This window comes from Paroedura picta, chromosome 2, assembly GCF_049243985.1.
Source record: "Paroedura picta isolate Pp20150507F chromosome 2, Ppicta_v3.0, whole genome shotgun sequence".
NCBI lineage: Eukaryota > Metazoa > Chordata > Lepidosauria > Squamata > Gekkonidae > Paroedura > Paroedura picta.
This window is the reverse complement of record NC_135370.1, coordinates 4,034,601-4,054,739: the sequence shown is the minus strand read 5'-3', so window position 1 is coordinate 4,054,739 and position 20,139 is coordinate 4,034,601. Positions and strand designations below refer to the sequence as shown.

General features: G+C 48.9%; 1 protein-coding gene across 2 annotated transcripts in view; it reads right to left on the bottom strand.

The window, feature by feature from the left end:
• Positions 1 to 956: 956 nt before the first annotated feature.
• The window catches only part of NRP2 (neuropilin 2), a 258,365-nt gene continuing 239,182 nt past the window's right edge, over positions 957 to 20,139 (bottom strand). Inside the window, exons 16-17 of one of the 2 annotated variants that reach the window (XM_077319236.1) lie at positions 12,391 to 12,456; positions 957 to 4,366 (exon numbers count right to left, since the gene is read on the bottom strand). In XM_077319236.1, coding sequence (XP_077175351.1) covers positions 4,062 to 4,366; positions 12,391 to 12,456 — 371 coding nt within the window. In that variant the 3' untranslated portion in view covers positions 957 to 4,061. The remainder of the gene's footprint in view (positions 4,367 to 12,390; positions 12,457 to 20,139) is intronic. The other variant, XM_077319233.1, reaches the window with a different exon arrangement.

Here is a 20,139-nt window from a genome sequence, read left to right as displayed (position 1 = left end):
AGGGAATTCATTCCCGAAGGGCTTGTCTGCTCAGGTAGCCTGCAGGAGTCACTGATGCAGCTGGGCTCCTGGGAGCTGCAGGAGTTCCTGGGCAGACTAGTTGGGCAGGCTACCTGGGCAGAGAAGCCATTCGAGGACGAATTCCCTGCCTTCCGAAAGCTCGCGCACTCAGTTCGCATGAGCCCAGCTGCATCAGTGATGGTGCTGAAGGTGCTCTACAAATCTACTGGTCGTGTTGAGGCTCAACGACGGCTGCTGGATATGTGGTTCCTTAGGAGGTGACGCCAGTGTTCATAGGCTAGTCATACACCAGCCTGCAGCAGGCAAGTGGTTCCATGTCAGTGGTGACATTCTAGGAATTTTCCCTAGTCTCTGTGGTTTTTACCAGATAGTAATGAAAATCCCCACAGCCTCACTAGGGTCTCCAGCTTCAGGTTGGGAAATACTTGGAAGGTTTGGGGAGTGGAGCCTGAAGAAGGCAAGGTTTGGGGAGGCATTTCAGTGGGGCATACAAACAGGGTTCACCTTCCAAAGAGGCCATTTTCTCCAGGTTAACTTATCTCTGTTGCTTGGAGGTCAGTCCCAAGAGATCTCCAGCAACAACCTGGAGATTAGCAACCCTAAGTATGACCTGGATATTATATCCTTCTGAAACTCCACCCTCCCTAGGCACCGTTCCCCAAACCTCTTGGCATTTGCCAGTGTAGGGCTGGGAATCCCACTGGCCACACCTCCTGATTAGGCTACCACCAATGAGAGACGCCTTTGCGGTCTGAATGAAGACTGTGATAACAAGCACTGACACAGGCATCCCAGAGTCATCTACATTAGCGATCCCCAACCTGTGGGCTGCGGACCACATGTGGTCCTTCGACTAATTGGAGGTGGGCCCCGAAGGACGCCTTCTCCCCCCGCCCCCGGCCCTTTACTTCATCCCCCCCATCCCTTTACAACACACTTCATTGTTGTGGTGTGTCTGTATCTTATTTTGAAGGGATGTTTAAACATTACCATAGCGATCAGAGAGCGTTAGGGCAGTGGCTGAGAGTAGAGGAGTAAACTACCCCCCCCCCACCGGGCCTCAGTAAAAGGCGTTGAGTGGTCCCCGGTGATAAAAAGGTTGGGGACCACTGATCTACATGGCTCAAGCTTTGACTTTGATTTGGGAAAGCCATCAATCTCTGCCTGCTGAGTGGGGTGAGTCCGGGTCCTTCTTCCAGCAGGAAAACAGAAAAGGGGCGCTATACGATAATGCACTCTCCGTGCACTGCATAAGTAGGTGTTCCTGTTCCGCACAGGAGAATCCAGCTGCAAAAGGACATTGAAAAGGCATTGTCCAATGTGTGCGGAATGCTTCTGTGATGGGCGGGGCATGCCATTGGTCACTCTGCGGGTATGCACTAGTGTTGTGTGCCGCATTTTCCGAATCAGCCGCTCTGGGCTGCCGCAGCCACCCCCTCACCGCGGTGAGAGTGACCCAGAGTGGCCGATTCGGAAAACGCAGCACACAACACTAGTATGCACCAAGCCTTGGGGCCCTGTTGTGCTGTGTTAACTGAGCATGCTTGCTATAACCAACCTATGCGTCCAATGCTGCTGTGCCTCATGGGGAAGACCAGCTACACCAGCTGGTCAGGTTTCCCCACCCACCATCTCTCATCTTCTCATCAGGGAATTCCTGATAAGCTTTTGCAGAATTCCTGAGGCCTCCCCAGAAACTGCTGGCTAAAGGACAGAGTCAAACACACTGAAGCCAAAGGGTTGGAGGACATGAAACTGTGTGCAGCTTACTGCAAGGAGCACATATGATGGGGAGTACCAAAGATCCCCCCCCAAAGAAAACGTGGGTCTGCAACGTGGGAGTTTGTGCAAGGCGGCTTGAGGAGCTGGTCCACACAGCAGAGGGCAGCGCATGGGGACTGCTAGTGCGCACCCTCCTGAGAGGCATCCTCCACTCATTCCGATTCCCTAACAAGAGGGCATGTACGAAAGGCAGGCATTGCAAAGACAGCACCACTGGACATTTCTTAGGTGCACAATGAAAAAAAAAATCCTTAACGTATGCATGGAAAAAAAATGTTCACGTGTGAAACGACCCGCACCCTTGACGGACCAGTGCATATGCGCTTAAGAGAGAGCCAGAGAGCGAGTGATCATATTCAGCAGCTGTGTTAGCTCAGCATCCCCAAGTTCCATGGCATGCCAGCATCTCTGCACCATCATGCCGGCAGGAAGGCTTTGACCCGGCTGCAAGATGCCGCCCGGCCAATGGAGTCTGGAGCTCTGCTGACCACTCCATCTGCTTGTCCTGGCCGTCTTCAACAGAGACCGCTGCAGCCGCTCGGATCCCTCCGAAGAAAGCGGCTCGAGAGCCAGTGCCCAGAGCGGAGTGAGAAGGCACTGGAAACGAAGGCTCCTTCCCCGGCCCGCAGCCTGCCTCCAGCGTGGCACAGCCTCCGAAAGCCACCCGGACACTTGTAAGAACAGAGCTCTACTCAGTAGAGATTTCGTGAAGAGGAGAATGACGGAAAGGGAGAGGGGCTGGGGAAAGGGCCAACGCCTCCCTTTTCATGTTGATATGTCACACATCTCTACGCCGAGGGGGGGGGGGCAATAGATTTCTAAGGCACTTGATTAAAGGAAAGAAAAGCACACTAAACCCTTCACAAAACAAACGGTCTGCAGAAGCAGCCAGCTGCGTCCCTCCAAAGGGCCGAGGAGACGGGCAGCAGCTGGATTCAACAGCCACACAAGAACATCCGCTTCACTCCGGCCGGGCCCCAAAGCACAGCACAGGTCGGTTTGTGGCCAAGGGCCCAACTCTGCAAAACACAAGCACATGGCTCTGGCCGCCAGCGAGCGGCAGAGTGTTCGACTGAGGTCCGTGCACCACCTGTGTGGCCCCGCAGGATGAAGCCCTTAGTGCTTAAAAACCAAGAGATTAAATCCCGCCCGTCAGAAGAGGGAGGGGAGGGTCCACGTGGCCTGGATCACCCCTCGCTTCTCCCTCCCTCCCCTCCCACCAACGGAGAGACCACAACCTCGCCCAAGAGAGCAGGGGCCCTTGTCGGCCTCTCCAAGCAGACAAAAAACCATCTCTTGAGGACTTGGGCACCTCATAATTGTGTCTTTTGTTTGTGGGGAGAAAAGAACAGGATTTTTAAAAAGCGAAGGGAAAAAAGGAACATAAAGGAAAGTAAAACGGGGGGGGGGGGGAAGGGCCCTTAAGAAGAAGGCCTCTGCTGTTTCAATCCAAAGTCTGGATTTAATAAATGGCTCTTATTCACAAATCATTTTTAAGGCTCTTCTCCTTCTTTCAAGGAGGTGTTTAGCTGGGGATTTTTTAATTCACACCTCAGGTGTGCCTCCCTCTTTCACTTTGTAATCTGGGAAGAAAGCAGCAGCTGGTCCCCTTGACCCTCTGGTCTCATTCGCCTCTCCTCCCCTCCAGATGGGGGGGGGAGTATCAATAGGCTTTCACTTGTGGGGGGGGGGAGCAGCTCGCTGGGTTTGTGTTACCTACATCATAGAACAAATATTTTAAAATCAAGGAGCCTTTTCAGAATGGTGACAAACCAGATTGGGGGAGGAGGGGCTTGTGTGTGGATCATTCGGTTTAACTTCCCGAGACACCAAAGGGGGAGGGGGTTCTCAGCCGTTCCATTTGAGAAAAGGAAGTGGGAAATCATGGTCAACATTTTGTTTCTCACTTCCTTAAATGCAAACCAAACATTCTGACTGTTGCAGAACTGAGTCACTCGTAAAAGACGTGAAAAAAACTATCCTGACGGAGCTCCTCCCGGCACCCCAGTCCGGTCCCCATTCAAGCAACGAGCCAGAGGTTCTTGCCCATTTGTGACCCTCTCGTCGAAAGTTTATGCTTGCCTCCTCCTCCTTCTTCCCGCTCCCCCCGACAGGGCTCTCCGTGACGCCCCCTCCCCACTTCAGTATTCCAGCACCGGCCTGTGTGAGATTATGGCGTTCGGGTTCCATATAAAAAGTAATCTTCAGCAGCCACTCATGCCGGAATGAAATGTCAAATGAAATTCCGGTGCAATCAGTCATGCCTCAGAGCAGCACTTTTGGTGGTTCATTTTGACCTTGTGCTTGATGCCGTCATAAAGCTCAAAGTTGTAATTCTCCAAAGTCGTGGAGCTCCGGGAGAAGAGGCTCGTGTAGGAGCAAGTACAGTAAAGCAGCAGGCCGGCACAGATGGCGCCCAGGAGCACCCCCAGCGAACTCATGGCGATGATGGTCACGAGGATGGGGTCCAGGGTGTACAGCCAGCTCTTCTCCTTGTCCATCTTGGGGGTCAGGGGAGAGTTGGTGGCAAACAGCGAGCCATTCTTGTCTAGGCCTAAGTAATCTGCAGCAGAAGAGAAGCAAGGCATTAAAAGGTGAAGGGAGAGGAGGAGGTTTTCAGACTTGTGCACCATCTTAACGCCAGCCCCCACAAGAGGCTCCCTTGTGGGAACCGATTGCTTTAAATGTAAATGGCTTATAGTTTATGTTTTGAATTTCCATTGTCAGCTGGCCCAAGTCTGATGCTAGAGAAGGTTGGCCTAGACAGACAAACAAACAAACAAACAAACAAACCATGTTTGCACAACAAAACAGAAAGTGGCCAGGGGTTCCACATCATTGCACCTGCAACACTAGGGCAAGGGACTCCTCCTCCTCCCCCATTCCAAGTTTCTCTTTGCAACAGAGCTATTACAGGTCCAAGACTCAACTGGGGGAAAACCTTGTTATAATTTTACAGAGCTTGGGAAACAACAACTGGCCCAAGGTGACTCAGTCCAGAAGTGGGACTTCAAAATCAGATCTCCTGGATGGGAGATCCACTCTCTAACCTGGCGTAGTGCAGGGGTCCCCAACACGGCACCTCCTGGCACCTTTTCTGGAGCCCACCAAATGCGCTTATAAAGTGGTTGTGGCTAAGTAGAGATTGTGCCCATCAGGGGCTCTGATTGGCTGTTCAGATTAAGAGGCATCCTATCACCTGGAGCGTAGACTGCTGAAGAAATACAATTAGGCCCTGTTCTCCGACATTTTGTGGCTGGATCCACCTCATGGGCCATCCCTTCTGATGATGGTGCCCGTTGCCCTGTGTCCAAATTCTGAAGGTTCCCGCAGGCCTCTGGTGGAGTGGTCAGAGCATCCAGCTGGGATCTGGGAGGCCCCGGAGATCAGCTAGGAGGCCCCGGATCGAATCCCCGCTCTGCACTGTCAGCTTCCTAGCTGATCTCCAGCCTGATCCACACCCTCCGTCTAAACTCCCAGATAAGAGTTGTGGAGATAAAGTGAGGAGATGAGCTGCTTCATCCCCCCACTGCAGAGAATGATGGGCTCCAGGAGATGCAAGCAGGTATCCAGCCCACAGGCAGGCAGGAAAGTCATTGCAGCCCCTTCCAGGATGCGACCTCCCTGCAAGGTTCTCACAGGCTGTCTGATTCTTCCTCCTTTCCGCAGAATAACTCTCGGCTTCCGCTTTTGTGCTCAAGAAAGGCAGGAGAGCCCCACCCCACCATCAAGCACGGACCGGGCATCTGTGAGTGATCAAAGGGCCCACAGCTAATTTGCCTCCAATTTTACAAGTCAGCAGTTCTGTTTTTGTTCTTTTTGATCACTTACATTTGAAGGAAAGTAATGTCTCTGTATTTAGGGTAACCAGGAAAAAAGAAAAAACACAGAACTGCTTATGGGTTCAACAGCCAGGTGCCCTTTCCCTATAATAACTTCCCCTATACAACACCAGTCACTTTTCATGACGTGCCAAATCTGTCAGATGAACTTGAGGCGTATGCAAGCCAGGGATAGGCTAGCAATGGAATGGTCACGAGGGTCAGTGTGCTGGAGGGGTTCACAGCAGTGGCCTCTGATCTGGCGAGCTGGGTTTGATTCCCTGCTCCTCCACATGCAGCCAGCTGGGTGACCCCGGCCTAGACACATTCTCGTTCTCGCAGAGCAGTTCTGTTAGAGCTCGCTCAGCCCCACCTACCTCATAAGGTATCTTTTGTAGGGAGAACAAAATTTGAGTCCAATGGCACCTTTAAGACCAACAAAGCTTTATTCAAGGTGTAAGATTTCGTGTGTCTGCGTAATTCTCCAATGAACTAGGAATCCTCAGAGTACAGTTATAAGGAGAGAGTAAATTAGTAAACAGCCTCATGAAGATATCCAACAAGTATGCAACATAATGAAGAAGAAATAATCCTTGCCAGAATAACAAACTCTATTGTTGTTGTTGTTGTTACTACTACTACTACTACAACAACTATTATTGTTTTTATTATTATTAATTATTGCCTGCCACTCCCGGAACAGGCTTGTGGTCAGTTACAAATGTCCAGTAAAACCATTAAGACCCCATTAAAACGGACAGCAAAAATTACAATAAAAATAGAACAACATGGCAGTAAAACTCCCCCCCCCCTCCTAAAACTCTAGGGGGAAATAAAGAGGGTCATGATGACAATTGATTGCTGAGTACACCAGCCCCCCCCCTTCCGATCTTCCTCACTACCCCCAGCCACAACCATAGACCTGGCGGAAGAGCTCCGTTTTGCAGGTCCTGCGGAACGCTGAAAGCTGCATATTTCTTTGTCGGAGGAAGAGTGCCTGCACACGAAAGCTCCCACCCTGAATAAAACTTGGTTGGTCTTAAAGGTGCCCCTGGGCTCAGATTTTGTTCTGCTTCTTCAGACCAACATGGCTACATACCTGAATCTATCTTGTTGAGGCAAGAGGAAGAGAAGGCTGTAAGCCGCTTTGAGACTCCTTCGGGTGGGGAAAAGTGACATCTAAGACCCAACTCTTCTTCTTCATGATCCAAAAGCGGAGTGTGGGGCGTTCTTCTCTCCAGGAAACAGATTTGGATTTTCTCTCTGAGGATGCCTGTGCAGCATGGATGCCACTTCCCCGGACAGTCAGAGGGAACCAGCTCTGCATTTACACCACAGCTGACGGTGCCGTGCAGAAGTTAGTTAACCATTCCATTATGAAGTCAAAGCTTGCCCAAAGCCATCTTGGCCAACTGACGCAGCTGTTATTGAGACACAGATGTTCCAACAGCCCATACAGGAGTGCTCGGGCTCATCAGATGAAATCGGGTTGCTTTTGCCAATCTAACCAGTTTTAAGTTCAGATTCGCAGCTGCACGGATTAGGCATGCACATAATGGATCAGACCCCGCAAAACAAACACACAAAAAAGGCATTTTCATTTCATGTCCTTTTCGCACCGGTTTGGGGCACTAATTTTAAAAAGTGTTTGAGGCTCTGTAAGTTAGCGGTCACAGATCCCTTCGAAAACTGAATTGTTATGAACTTTAATATTGCGATTGGCCTCTGAAGAAGAATAACATTCAAAACAAGAACAACAATCTGGGTAACCTGTCGTATTTGACCCAAAAATCTGGAAATAAAGTAGTCACTGAGCCTGTTTTTGCCTCTGAGCTTCAATCCAAATCAACATTTGAATGATACTATTTGTATACATGGACTGTTTGCACTTTGGTTCATATTACTGCTCTACACCCAAATTAGAGGAGGAGGAAGAGGAAGAGGAGGAGAAGCAGCGAACTTGGTGTAGTGATTAAGAGTGGCGATCTCTGATCTGGTGAGCCAAGTTTGATTCCCCGCTTCTCCTCCACATGCAGCCAGCAGGTTGACTTTGGGCTAGTCACAGTCCTAACTGTTCTCCCAGAGTGGTTCTGTCAGAGGTCTCTCAGCTGCACCTACCTCACAGGGTGTCCTGTTGTGAGGGGAGCAAGGGAAGGCGATTGTAAGCCACTTGAGACTCCTTCAGGTAGAGAAAAGTAGAGTATAAAAACCAACTCTTTTTCGTCAAAGAGAAATAAGGATATTTAATTATCTTTGGATATATCTGTTATTTTCATGTCTGGTTGGTTGTTCATGGGAGTGAGAGAGCAGGAGGAGAGGATGTGTCAGCAAATAAAGTTCTGGAGTTTTTCTGACCGGCACGGCTACTCAGCTCCTGCGCTCACGGGTGTGTCTTTCCAAAGCACTAGATTCGTACTGCTCGCTCAATGACTCAGGGATGGCTTTGACTCAATACCCACAACAGCTCCGCTTGGCTTGCACTGCCCTCTGGCACTTCCTCAAGGGCCTAGAGGCCAACATTTGAGTGGCCCATCCTGGACAACTCTATAGCCCTGGGAAGGGAGGAGGAGATGCAGAAGGAAATGTGTTGGCTGCATCTGGGGGAGGGCAATAAAAGCAAGTGCTGCACTTGTTGTTGCTTGATACCAAGTGGCATCATTTTAATATTGCATGGCGCTGGAATCGTGAATGCAGACGTCCTATAGAGCAGGGGTAGTCAACCTGTGGTCCTCCAGATGTTCGTAGTCCATGAAGATCTGGAGGACCACAGGTTGACTACCCCTGTTATAAAGCACCAGGAAGCTCTGGATAGCCCAAACTAGCCTGATCTTGTCGGATCCTGGAAGCGGAACAGGCTCAGCCTTGCCTAGTCCTTGGATGGGAGACCCCAAGGAAGTCCAGGATTGTTAGGCAGAGGCAGGCCAGGGCAAACCACTCTCTCGTCTTGGAAGCCCAACAGCAGCCTTTCACAACTTTTTGACCCTTGAGCACCCCCTGAAGCCTTCTTCAGGCTTCGAGACACCCCAGAAGTGGCACAATCATGCAGAATGTGGTTGGGAAGCAGAGCTGTGGACACGCCCACCCGGGGCCCCTCCCTTTCCCTCACCCTCTCCAGGCTCATCATTGGCCATTTTGGAAGGGGTGGGTGGTTCAACATGACCATATATGGTCATATCACCTGATAAATGTTCAACAAATTAAAAAAAATGAAAATTAATTAACACCCACCAATTCAGGGCAGTTAAAAACCCTCAGGGATTCACGGAACTCTTGTTGAGAAAGCCTGCCCTACAGGGTCACTGTAAGATGGCTACAGACGTGATGACATCTTCCTCCACCACCATCCATCCATCCACCCATCCATCCATCCATCCATCCATCCATCCATCCATCCATCCATCCATCCATCCATCCATCCATCCATCCATCCACTTTCTTTTCACCTTGCTTTCTTAACCCCAAGGGGCTTACATTGTTCTCTCCTTTCCACATTTCATTGCAGGCAATGGCAAGCCACCTTTGTTTGTCTCCTGCCTTGAAAACCCTACAGAGTCACCTTAAGTCGGCTGAGACTTGGTGGTGTAAACAAACAAAAAGGAAGGAAGGCAGCGGGGGAATGAAGGGTTGAGAATCCCTCACCCTGGGGCTGTGCTGGGCTCTTCCCAGAAATCACAGCCGCAGGAGCTGCAATCGGCAAGGGGGCGGGAGGAGGGGCTGGTGATTCTGCCAGTAGCACCCTTTACAGATCCTGGCAAGCTACACGCTTGCTTAATTTATCATGATTATTTTAGATTATTCATTCCCAATCTGACACCCGACCTGTTTTCTTGGGTGACTCTGCCAAACATTTCCCTGTCTGCTTGCTCTTGTCCATGGAACAAAGCAGAACGGGGCCCCTTTTTCTGAAAATTGGAAGGCAAACCCCCCCTGTGAGGGGTATGTTTTCTGAAAACTTCATTACCAATTGAATAGAAAACAACAACACCGAAAGGTTGCAGCTGGAATGGAAATAGGCTTCCCATTGGAGCCAATGGAAAGAAAAGTGGAAGAAATAACCAAACATGTAAAGCAGGGGTAGTCGAACTGTGGTCCTCCAGATGTCCATGGACTACAATTCCCATGACCCCTGCCAGCATTCGCTGGCAGGGGCTCATGGGAACTGTAGTCCATGCAAAACCAAAACCAAAAAAGGAACACAACCCAACCTTAACGCGTAGACTCAGAAGTTGAGCTGTACAATAAAATAATGTAAAAATGTTAATTATTTATTATAGTGTATTATTATAACTGTAGTCCATGGACATCTGGAGGGCTGCAGTCTGACTTCCCCTGGTGTAAACAATTGAAACAAAGGCTTTGCTATCAATATGCAGCTCCAGCACAGACCAGAGTCGACTGGCCTGGAGGAATCGAAGAGCTGGATCCAAGCAGTTTTTCCACTGGTGGGAAAGGGGGGAAGGGATCTTCCTCTGACCACTCAGAAGGCTAAACTGGCGTTGATGGTATCAGCAGGGGCCAAGCCGTGCGGCAGCAAGAGAGGGACTTGAGCAAGCTTGAGTGAAAAAAAGCTGGCTTTCTCCAATCCTCAGTGCGGCTTGAACCGGCAGGTCTGAAAAATTGACTGCTGGCCCCGCCATAAAATGAAAATGGTGTACTCGGTTGAAAAAAAATGAAAATAACAACTCAGCTATCAGAAAAGTGATAAAATATGAAGATTTCTGCTAGAATCTGTCCCTCCCTGATCCTTCAGTGTGACCTTTGCTAAAATGAGCTCAGTCTCCCAGCCGTCCCAGTAATGCACTCCTAGAAATGGATCGAAATGGCTGCAGACACCAAAGTAACGCACTCCACGTATGGCTCAACCTGCATAGGCTAGGCAAGGCTGATGCTGTCGGATCCTGGAAGTTAAGCAGGGTCAGCTCTGACTAGCGCTTGGAATACCAGGGCCATGATGCAGGGGCAGACCATGGCAAGCCACCTCCGAATGTCTCTTACCTGGCAGCTGGAAAATCTTAGAATCACCTGGCTGTATTATGCACATGCCATACACTAAATAAATAAATACACTTTGTATGCTTGGCCCCAATGGAGTACAAAAAGTGGAGATTCTTATTCAAAACATAGTGTATGCATCAACAAATAACATACCGCTACATTAACAGTCATCCATAAGAACCCCTCAAATCCTTAGTCCACACACTACACAAAAAGCCTTCGTTAAATTCTTTCTTTGCAAATTTTTTGACTGGTGGAAATTTTCCATGGAGTCAATATTCCTGGCTGTTGAAACATTCCTGGCTGTTGATGTTCAGAAAGGTACGGTCCTCTTATCAACAAGGGATAACCAAGAAAGCTCCCAGTCTGTTTACTGTTTTGAAGTCAACAGGACTCACAAATACCTCTTGATATTTTCATAACGTTGACAAGCAAGAGCAATCCAGGTGCTACCAGAGCACCTCACCCCGTGAGAAGGTAAGAGAAGTCCATACTCATGTTCAGTGGACCACAGCTTTGCATAAGAATGTCTTGAAGCATAATGTCTAGTCTTGACATTCAAACAACACAGTGATGTAACTCTGAGCCTCAGAGTAGAAATACAATAAATAATAAATAAATACTGTAGCTAATCTAAGTCTTTGCAGCTGTTGGAATGCCCTTGGCCAACCCCGGCGTATTTATGTAAAGATTTCCACTCACACTGCACCAAACTTAACATATAGACAACCACATAAAATTGCCTCCCATCCAAATACTGTAGGCTCCCACCCCATATAAACAAACACTAGATCTGACTTTTGGTTTATACCCTGAGGGCTAACTGTATGAAGACAAAATATTAAATGGGCCTCTTGCAACAGAATTTTTTGGGTATCTTTTTTCTCACATTTCTGAGGGTTGTAATAAGTTCACAGCATTGTGAACTTAAAAATCATTTCCAGTGGGACTAGTTGGCTTGAAGCGGCCTCCCCAAGGGGCTTCCCTGACATCATTTTTTATCTGGGAAGAAGAGTTAACCTGCAAAGAAAGAATTTAACATTGTCTTTTTGTGCAGTGTGTAGACTAAGGATTTGGGGGTGGGGGTGGGGGGGTTGTTGTTGCTGCTGCTGCTGCTGTTGTTGTTGTTGTTATTATTATTATTATTATATTTCGATGTATTTCCCGCCACTCCCAGGTGGCTGTTACTATTATTACTAGGGGCTGTTAATAGAATGGTATGTTATTGTTAATACGTGCTGTATAAAATACAGAAGCTGAGAAAGGCTGCACTGCATGCTTGAGTAGCAGGGTGTCATTATCCCTATTCACATGTTTAAGGTGTACATTTTATACATGTCCTGCACGTATGAGCATACTTCTGTTGGTAAGAAAGAGCCAATGCACATTCCCTTTGCAATGGAAGCCAGGGAACAATGCCTGGGCAGATGTGGGGTTTGTGTCACATGTTCAACGGTACTAGTGTTGACTGTAAAATGAGAATTATACAACACACATACAAAGAACAATCATATATACACTGTACACAGATTGTGGGTGCATTAACTATAACTCATGGTCAAGGTGCTGAAGAATAGCTTAAAGGGGAATGAAAGTTGGAACAATGGAAGATTCACCCTGTCTCTAAGGTTCAAACTAGTCTTAAGCCTTTGGGGAAGGGCAAATTCAAAATCAAAAAACAAATGTTGTGATTCGTCTGCAGAGATTGGGAGGAATAGAAGTTCATCCCTGAGCCTGCCATGTGTAATGCGAGTCGTAGAGCCATACTCACCCTCTTCAGCGTCTTCTCCAAAATCTTCATGCATAGAAACACCATCCTCTAACCTCGGGAAATCCACTGGAACAACAAATGGTTTTTGTAATTGTGTAAGTCTTATCTTACAAATTAGGTAAAGTCCATAACATTATTAGGATATGTTCATAACATTTGTAAGCACAAAAGAAGCAACCTGGCCCCATTTGAAGGCTCTGTCCATGGCTAACATGAATATTCAAGATCAGACAGTGAATGTAGGATGCCACCTCCAGCCTGGGAAATTCCTGGAGAGTTTGTGGGATGGAATAGGCTGCCTAAGGAGGTGGTGAGCTCCCCCTCACTGGCAGTCTTCAAGCAAAGGTTGGATACACACTTTTCTTGGATGCTTTAGGATGCTTAGGGCTGATCCTGCGTTGAGCAGGGAGTTGGACTAGATGGCCTGCATAACCCCTTCCAACTCTATGATTCTGTGATTCTATGGTGGAGATTGGTGAGTACAAGATATGGTGTCATCTAGGGTGTCTTTTCCTCCTTGATTCTTTCTCTAGATTTCAGGGTGTGATGTTATCTAGGACTTCTCTTTCTCCTAGACTCTCCCCTAAAACAGCCATTTCCTCCAGGGCAAATGATCTCTGTAGTCCAGAGGTCATTTCTGGGAGAACTCCAGGCCCTACCTGAAGACTCTTTATCCTAAATGGATGACACTCTTCATAGTACCTCTTATTACATTTCCACCAAATGACCGGCTTTTAGGGAAATGTGGGGAGATGGAAGGAGGAAAGAAACCAGATAATTCTGGATGCCGCTGAAATGTTGTCGGGAGTATCTTCATAATGGCTATAATTCATTAGTTGTGTGATCACAGGCATTATCCCCGTAACTTTCAGCAGTGCCCATCATTAGTCACCATTAACACAGCATCCATTTAGCACACTTTGCATCTCATCAGCCGACATGCATCTCAGCGGATACAAAGACCAGATGACCCTCTTTCAACCTGGGATTCAAACAAGCTCCAGGTAATTTGCTGGGTAGCATCATTACCTATATTAATGTAAAAAGCTAGAAAAAGGCCACTGAGATGGAAGCATTCCATATTAGGGCATTTATGCAAATCATCTCTATAACCCCAAACCTTTCATTAGCGGAGACTCCCCCCCCCACACACCCCATTTGGTTCCTTGAAACAGATTTCTTCTTTAAAGTCTAGAGATTATCAAGATAACTATACTTGTATCTCACCACAATATACATTTCATTATACTCACATTGGGAAGAATTTTTATTTAGTGGAAGTTGATAATTAAATACACACACACACACACACACACACACATATATACATATCTAAAGATTTTGAGCATATTTTCATTGTACTTTATAATAAGACTAGCTTCAAAGCTCGTTCCTAAGAACGGGCCCTGAAAGGGCCCCCTCCCCTGGCCCCTGGCCAGGCAGCTTAAGGTGGCTTTGGGCCGCAGCTCGCAGCCGGATCAAGTGGGGCGGGCGGGGGCTGGGCAGCTTGTTAGCAGGGCCGAGACAGAGCTCCTTAGCAGTCCTTAACGAACAGTCAGCAAGCCGGGAGGCCCTCATCAACAGGCCCAGCCTAGCAGGCCAAGAGGCCCTCGTTAGGAGGCCCTCCACCATGACTCTTTGCCCAGGGCCTCTCCCCTTCCCTGCTGCTGGCTCCAGGCACTGAGGCGTCTGAGAGTAAAGAGGCTAGAGTCCAGGGATGGAGGGCGGGAACCGTAGGGGCAGGGCCAATCAGGGCGAAGCTGGCTGCACCCTGATGGGCCCTATTCCAACTTGGACAGCCGGACATGTCCCACCCCCTAGGCTGTTTCAGAAGTATATAGAGGAACAACAATGGATAAGGATGTACATTTTAGAAAAAAGTTGTTTCTTATATGCCGCTTTTCTCTACCCGAAGGAGTCTCAAAGTGATTTACAATCACCTTCCTTTCCTCTCTGCACAACAGACACCCGGTGAGGGAGGTAAAGCTGAGTGCTCTGACAGAACTGTTCTGTGAGAACAGCTCTAACAGAACTGTGATGAGCCCAAGGTCACCCAGCTGCTGCATGTGGAAGAAGAGTGGAGAATCAAATCCAGCTCTCCAGATTAGAAGCCGCCACTCTTAGCCGCTACCCCAGGGTGGCTCTCTTGTATTCCTCCTCATTGCCAAGGTCTCGAATGTACACAGGTGACCGGAGCTTGGTTAAGACAGAATTACATCTTTCTAAATCCAAGCAGTCAAAAAGCTTTGAATGGTGTAACTCTCCTTAGGACAGAACAACACAGTGGCTCACTCAAGGCTTGGTGGGTTGCAACCAAGAGCAAAGTACACAGGGGTTTTGTTGCTGGCGGGGGCTCATGGGAATTGTAGTCCATGGACATCTGGAGGGCCGCAGTTTGACTACCCCTGACCCACAACTTAATACCCCCCATTTCCCTGCCCACAACCCTCCTGCCTGGAAAGCCTTTCTATGCTGAAGTACAGAAGCCACACACTGTGGGGTTTAACCTGCAGCAGTTACTACAGATGCGAGTTGTTGCAAGATGGTGCAGCCACCAAGTGGGGAGGAGGAGTGTGGGGCAGGGACCGCCCCCCCCCGGCCTTTTGATCCTGCAGGCACTTTTGGAATCCCGACGAGGGGTGGTGGGCAGGGAGAACCAAACACAACACGCCAGGAATCAAAGTTTCCATGGTCCAGTCCACACAAGACTCACAGCAACTCTTCAAGATTTCAGGCAAAAGCCCCCTTGAGGAAAAGCTGCCCCAAGCTTCGTCCACTTTCTCAAGGCGCTTGGTGGGCCCCAGGAGTGGTGTCATTGGGGAACTAGCTTGGCGTGTTGGTTAAGAGCGGCGGCTTCTAGTTTGGGGAGGCAGGCTTGTTTCCCCGCTCCTGCCCCACATGCAGCCCGCTGGGAGACCTTGGGCTCGTCACAGTCCTGTTCTCATGGAGCAGTTCTGTCAGGGCTCTCTCACCCTCCTCACAGGGTGTCTGTTGTGTGGAGAAGAAGGGAGGGCAAATGTAAGCTCTTTTGAGACTCCTTCGAGTAGTTAAGGTATAAAAGCCAACTCTTCTTCATGTTGGGGGCCCTGGCCTAAAATGGCACAGAAGAAATGGCACAGAATAGCTGAATATTTGGCCTAAATAACTTTGGGTTGTATGCCCAGAAATGGAGAAATTGACTCATTCACATTTTAAACTCTGGAACAGTTAAAAAAAAAACTGTATCCAGCTGCTCAGCATCTCTCACACAAGCTGAAATGCAAACAAAACAAAACAATCGGCTGACAATTTGTAAGGCCAATGAAGTGAAACGTGAACCTGTGCCTGACACACATTGCACAAACAACTGCCACACAGGCAACGGGGTGACACAACGCTCAGGAATTATAGGCAGTTATTAAAACTACATGTGTATGTGCCACTAGAACGGGCGGAAAACCCTAGATATGAATTGCTCTGCAGAAATATGTTCAAGTGTCTAATGCTGGAAACATCTGTCAGCTCAGTAAATTCACAAAAACCTCCCAGCCTTGTCTTAGGAGCAAGAGAACTTCTGTAGCAGCTACAGAAAAGGGTTTCCAGAGTCTGATCACACTCATTTCCTGACACCGACATTAGAAGTAGAACCCAATGTCCATGCCACCTTTGTTGCTGGGCAAGGCTCTCTTGTTCACTTCCAAGAGTCCTCATAATGTGACCGAAGAACACAACCCTGATGCCTACCTAATATCTTCATGGACCTGCAGCAGAACCATGGCCCAGTCAACACTGCATGAAATCAGAACCACACCGAGCTGGAAGAGACCACCAAGGACCATCTAGTCCAGCCCCCCCACCTTCTCACACACTCCTGACAGATGCTCACGCAAACGCCTCCCAAAAACTTCCAACAAAGGAGACTCCACCACCCTTCGAGGCAGCATGTTCCGTCCAAAAACAGCCCTCCCCGTCAGAAAATGCGTTCTAATATTTCAGCAGAACCTCCTTTCCTGTAATCTGAACCCACTGCTCCTAGTCCTTGTCTCTAAAGCTGCAGGAAACAAATTGGCCCCTCTTCAGTTCAGGAATTCCTGGATGGCTCTGCAGAAGCAGGCCTCTGAATGTCTCTGGTCTAGAAAAGCTTAAAGCAGGAATTCCCAACCAGGGGTCTGCGGGAGCTCATGGGAGGGGGGGGGATCTGTGGCCTTTCCCCTCTTGCATTAACGCACACAGCAACAGGCTAGGGAACTAGGGCCCCTCCACTGCTCCTGGACATGTGAGCTCTCCTGTGGTTTCTGCACGCCTCCTCCCTCCTGAAACCGCCTCCTGCCTCTCCTCCCCTCAGTCCTCAAGCCTGGCTGTTACTGTGGGTGGTGATGTCACTTCCGGGGGTGTGGCAGGGAGGCATGGCCAGCTGACATCACTTCCGGGACTCCTTTTCCATCACCACTACCTGCGTGGTTAATTCATTCACTTTGTTTTCACCCTGCTTTCTTGGCCTAAAGGGGCTTGCATTGTTCTCCTCTGCTTTATTCTCACAAAAACTGTATGGGATAAGTTAGGCTGAGACTGTTTGACTGGCCCAAGGTCACCCAGCAAGCTGCCATGGCAGAGCAGGAATTCAAATCTTGGTCCTCTATTTAGTAAGATTCCACCAAACCACCAGGATCAGAAGTTAGCTTATGAACCCCAGAAAGTCTTAGCTATGGCTTTGGGTGAGGGCAAACGCCCCTGTTTGTTCTTTGGGAGGCTCTCCAAGCACCGCAGGAGGGAAGAAATGAAACCACCATTTGTCAAGGCAACCTAGGGTTTCACGCATTCGCCTCGGTTAAAATAAACCGTGGTTCACGTTAAATTTGAATCAAGCCAAGAGATCAAGCCAAGAGATCACAGGAGAGAGCTTTTCTTCCCCAAGTAGGTCATAGGGGTGCCAGACCCCCCAAAAGGGGTGGGGAGCTCATTCTGCCAGGCCTCACCAGCTGGCCAGTTTATGGGTGTGGAGGAATTATCCCCAAAACAAGAGAGGAGCACCCAACATTTCAACAATGTACCTCTGTCACTTCAACATGATCCAAAATAGATGTAGGCATATTGGGGTCACACTCCAGTTTTGGGGCAAAAACTCTGTGGTAGAAGCTAATTCTACCATAGAGTCTTTGCCCCCAAACCTTGATATGCCCACATCACTTCTGGGTCACACTGGAAGACATGTGGGCATGTTGCTGAAACATGCAATGAAACTCATAACAGGCTACCTGGAGGGACAGGGCAACCCAAGGAGAACGTGGTGGCTTTGATTTTGCAGGAGGAAGGAATCAAAGAAACGTAGACAGGCCATAGATCAGTGCTGGCTTTATAAGCAAAAGGCCCCAGATATCGTCAGTCAAAAGGAACTCGAGGATCAGGCCTGGGAAAGACCTTTCTCAGCCCAAGACCACGTGGAGCTGCTCCCTATCTAGAAGGAGCAAGGAGAGGAATGCCAGGCCTACCCAGTGCTCAGCCCTCCCCTTTGGGGGTGGAGCATGGCATGCAGCACTGCAGTATTATTTCCTGGTGAAGACCAACGGAGGGGCCAAGATGGCATCTGATCAGCAGAGGCTACCAACAGTGCTCCTGAATGTTTTGCTTTATTTTGTTTTATTCATTCCCTTTTAGCTTGTTTGTAACTCACAGTCATTACTACTTAATCATCTTCTTGCTCACTATGAAAAAAAAAACTCACTGCAGGTCAATCCCAGATACTCAGGCGCAAACAAATGCTGGAAGTGATCAGCTGGTGAAGTTCTGGAAGTGATTTCAGCATGTTGAGCGATGCTCTAGGAATACCCCCCCCCCAATCTCTGTGGTAGAAACCAGAAAGACTGGGGGGATTCCCAGAGCATCGCTCACCGTGAAGATGTCAGTTCTGGGTCTTCACCAGGAAGTGACGTTGCCAAATTGTGCAACATTTCCCCCTCCCCCATGTTTCCTCTGCCACTTCATTGTGGGAATGCTGTGGAGCAGGGGTAGTCAAACTGCGGCCCTCCAGATGTCCATGGACCACAATTCCCAGGAGCCCCCTGCCAGCAAATGCTGGCAGGGGGCTCCTGGGAATTGTAGTCCATGGACATCTGGAGGGCTGCAGTTTGACTACCCCTGCTGTGGAGCATGTGGGAGAGTTTGCCTGCCATGAGAGGGTAGCTGGCAATCCCAGTTGTCAGGCTTATCATACAGTCATCTTGTTCAACCTTGGCAGACTTGGGCCTGGTCAGTGCCTGTGTAGGCAATCTTCAGGGATCACCATGAACAGCATCCTGACTCCCAATGATAGAAGAAGGGCAGGACATGATCGTCCTACCACAGAGGAACCTAGGGTCTGACTCAGCCAATGCCACCCTCAGTGACATTTTCCTGCAGATCTTATTCCTGAGGGCACTAATGGGTCCTTATGGGATTCTGAAAAAGGGCCTTCAAAACCACTAAAATTAGTGTACTGTTAAGGAGCAGCAGAAACCGGCTACCAGAGGGTAGACTGGCATCTTTACAGCGTATCTCGTAGCCCAACTGCTGCATTATACTTCTCCTGTGCAAAGACTCCAAGGAGTTATCAAATCTGGTTGGAGTCTGACTGAGGCATGGGAACAACTCACCCATGAATACACCTCGCCAACAATATCTTTGCAGACCCTACGGCACATTTCCCTGTTAACGTTTTGCAGGTCAGCACCTCCAAAGGGAAAGCTCCAACGCTGGCCAGAGACATCTCAGTTCTGAATTGGAGTGAAGAACGCATGAAAAGCCCAGCTGGGTCCAAGCAGAGGACCTTCTAGTCCCATCTCCTGTCCCACACAGCGGCCAAAAAGTTGCCCTGGAGGAGGGTAAACAAATAGGGCACAGAAGCTGAGGCCATCACCTCCCTGCATTTAGTATTCAGAGGTTTACTGCCTCAGAACATGCAGTTCTTCTTTTGATACAAATATGTGGTAAAAACGGAAGGCAGGAAAATGGCGGCCCCCTTTGGAATCCATTGCTGGCAGCACATGCTTCCGATTACTGCAGGGTAAAGAAGGCCTCAGAAGTCCCTCCAGGCAACGTTGCAGAACACAAAGAGCCACTTCTGGAAAGAATTCTGTCCAGCTTATCCACAATTGGAATCAGAACTGGAGGAAGGAAGGACAGGGATTGCTTTTCAGACCAACACAACGGAACCCCCCCCCCCACACCCACGCCCACAACCAAGCATCCTTTGCAGGAAGTAATTATTTCTAAAAGTTACTTCAGATTTCTCAACCCACACCAGGACCCACAGACCCAGATGGAAACATCTTCCGTCTTCAAGAGCTGAAGCGGTGCCGGAGTGCCTCTCGGGAATCCCAGATGCACGGGGTTACTGAGGGACGGGAGTGGGGCCGGAGAGGATGCCTGATGTGTCAATTGGGAATCCAGAGGTGGAAGGTGATGGTCACCCTCTTAAGCCCTGAGCATCCAAGAGGAGGGGAGTAACTGAAAGCACACAATACAGCCGACATTAAACACCTTGAATGTTAATGAAGAGCTGTGTGCTTAATAGGGATGTGTGCTTTGGCCCTTCCTGTGAGGCTCAGGGCAGGTAACACCAGTCGATAACAACGCAAGCATAAATATCTATTCCAATAACATTAAAACACTCAAAGCATCTTGCCACTTCTCCAAGAATCTGGGACTGACTTTCATTCCTCGGATCTATTCCTTGGTGTTTCGATCAATGCTTCACCGGGGAGGGCAGCCGTTAGGCAGATTCGGGGTTATTTT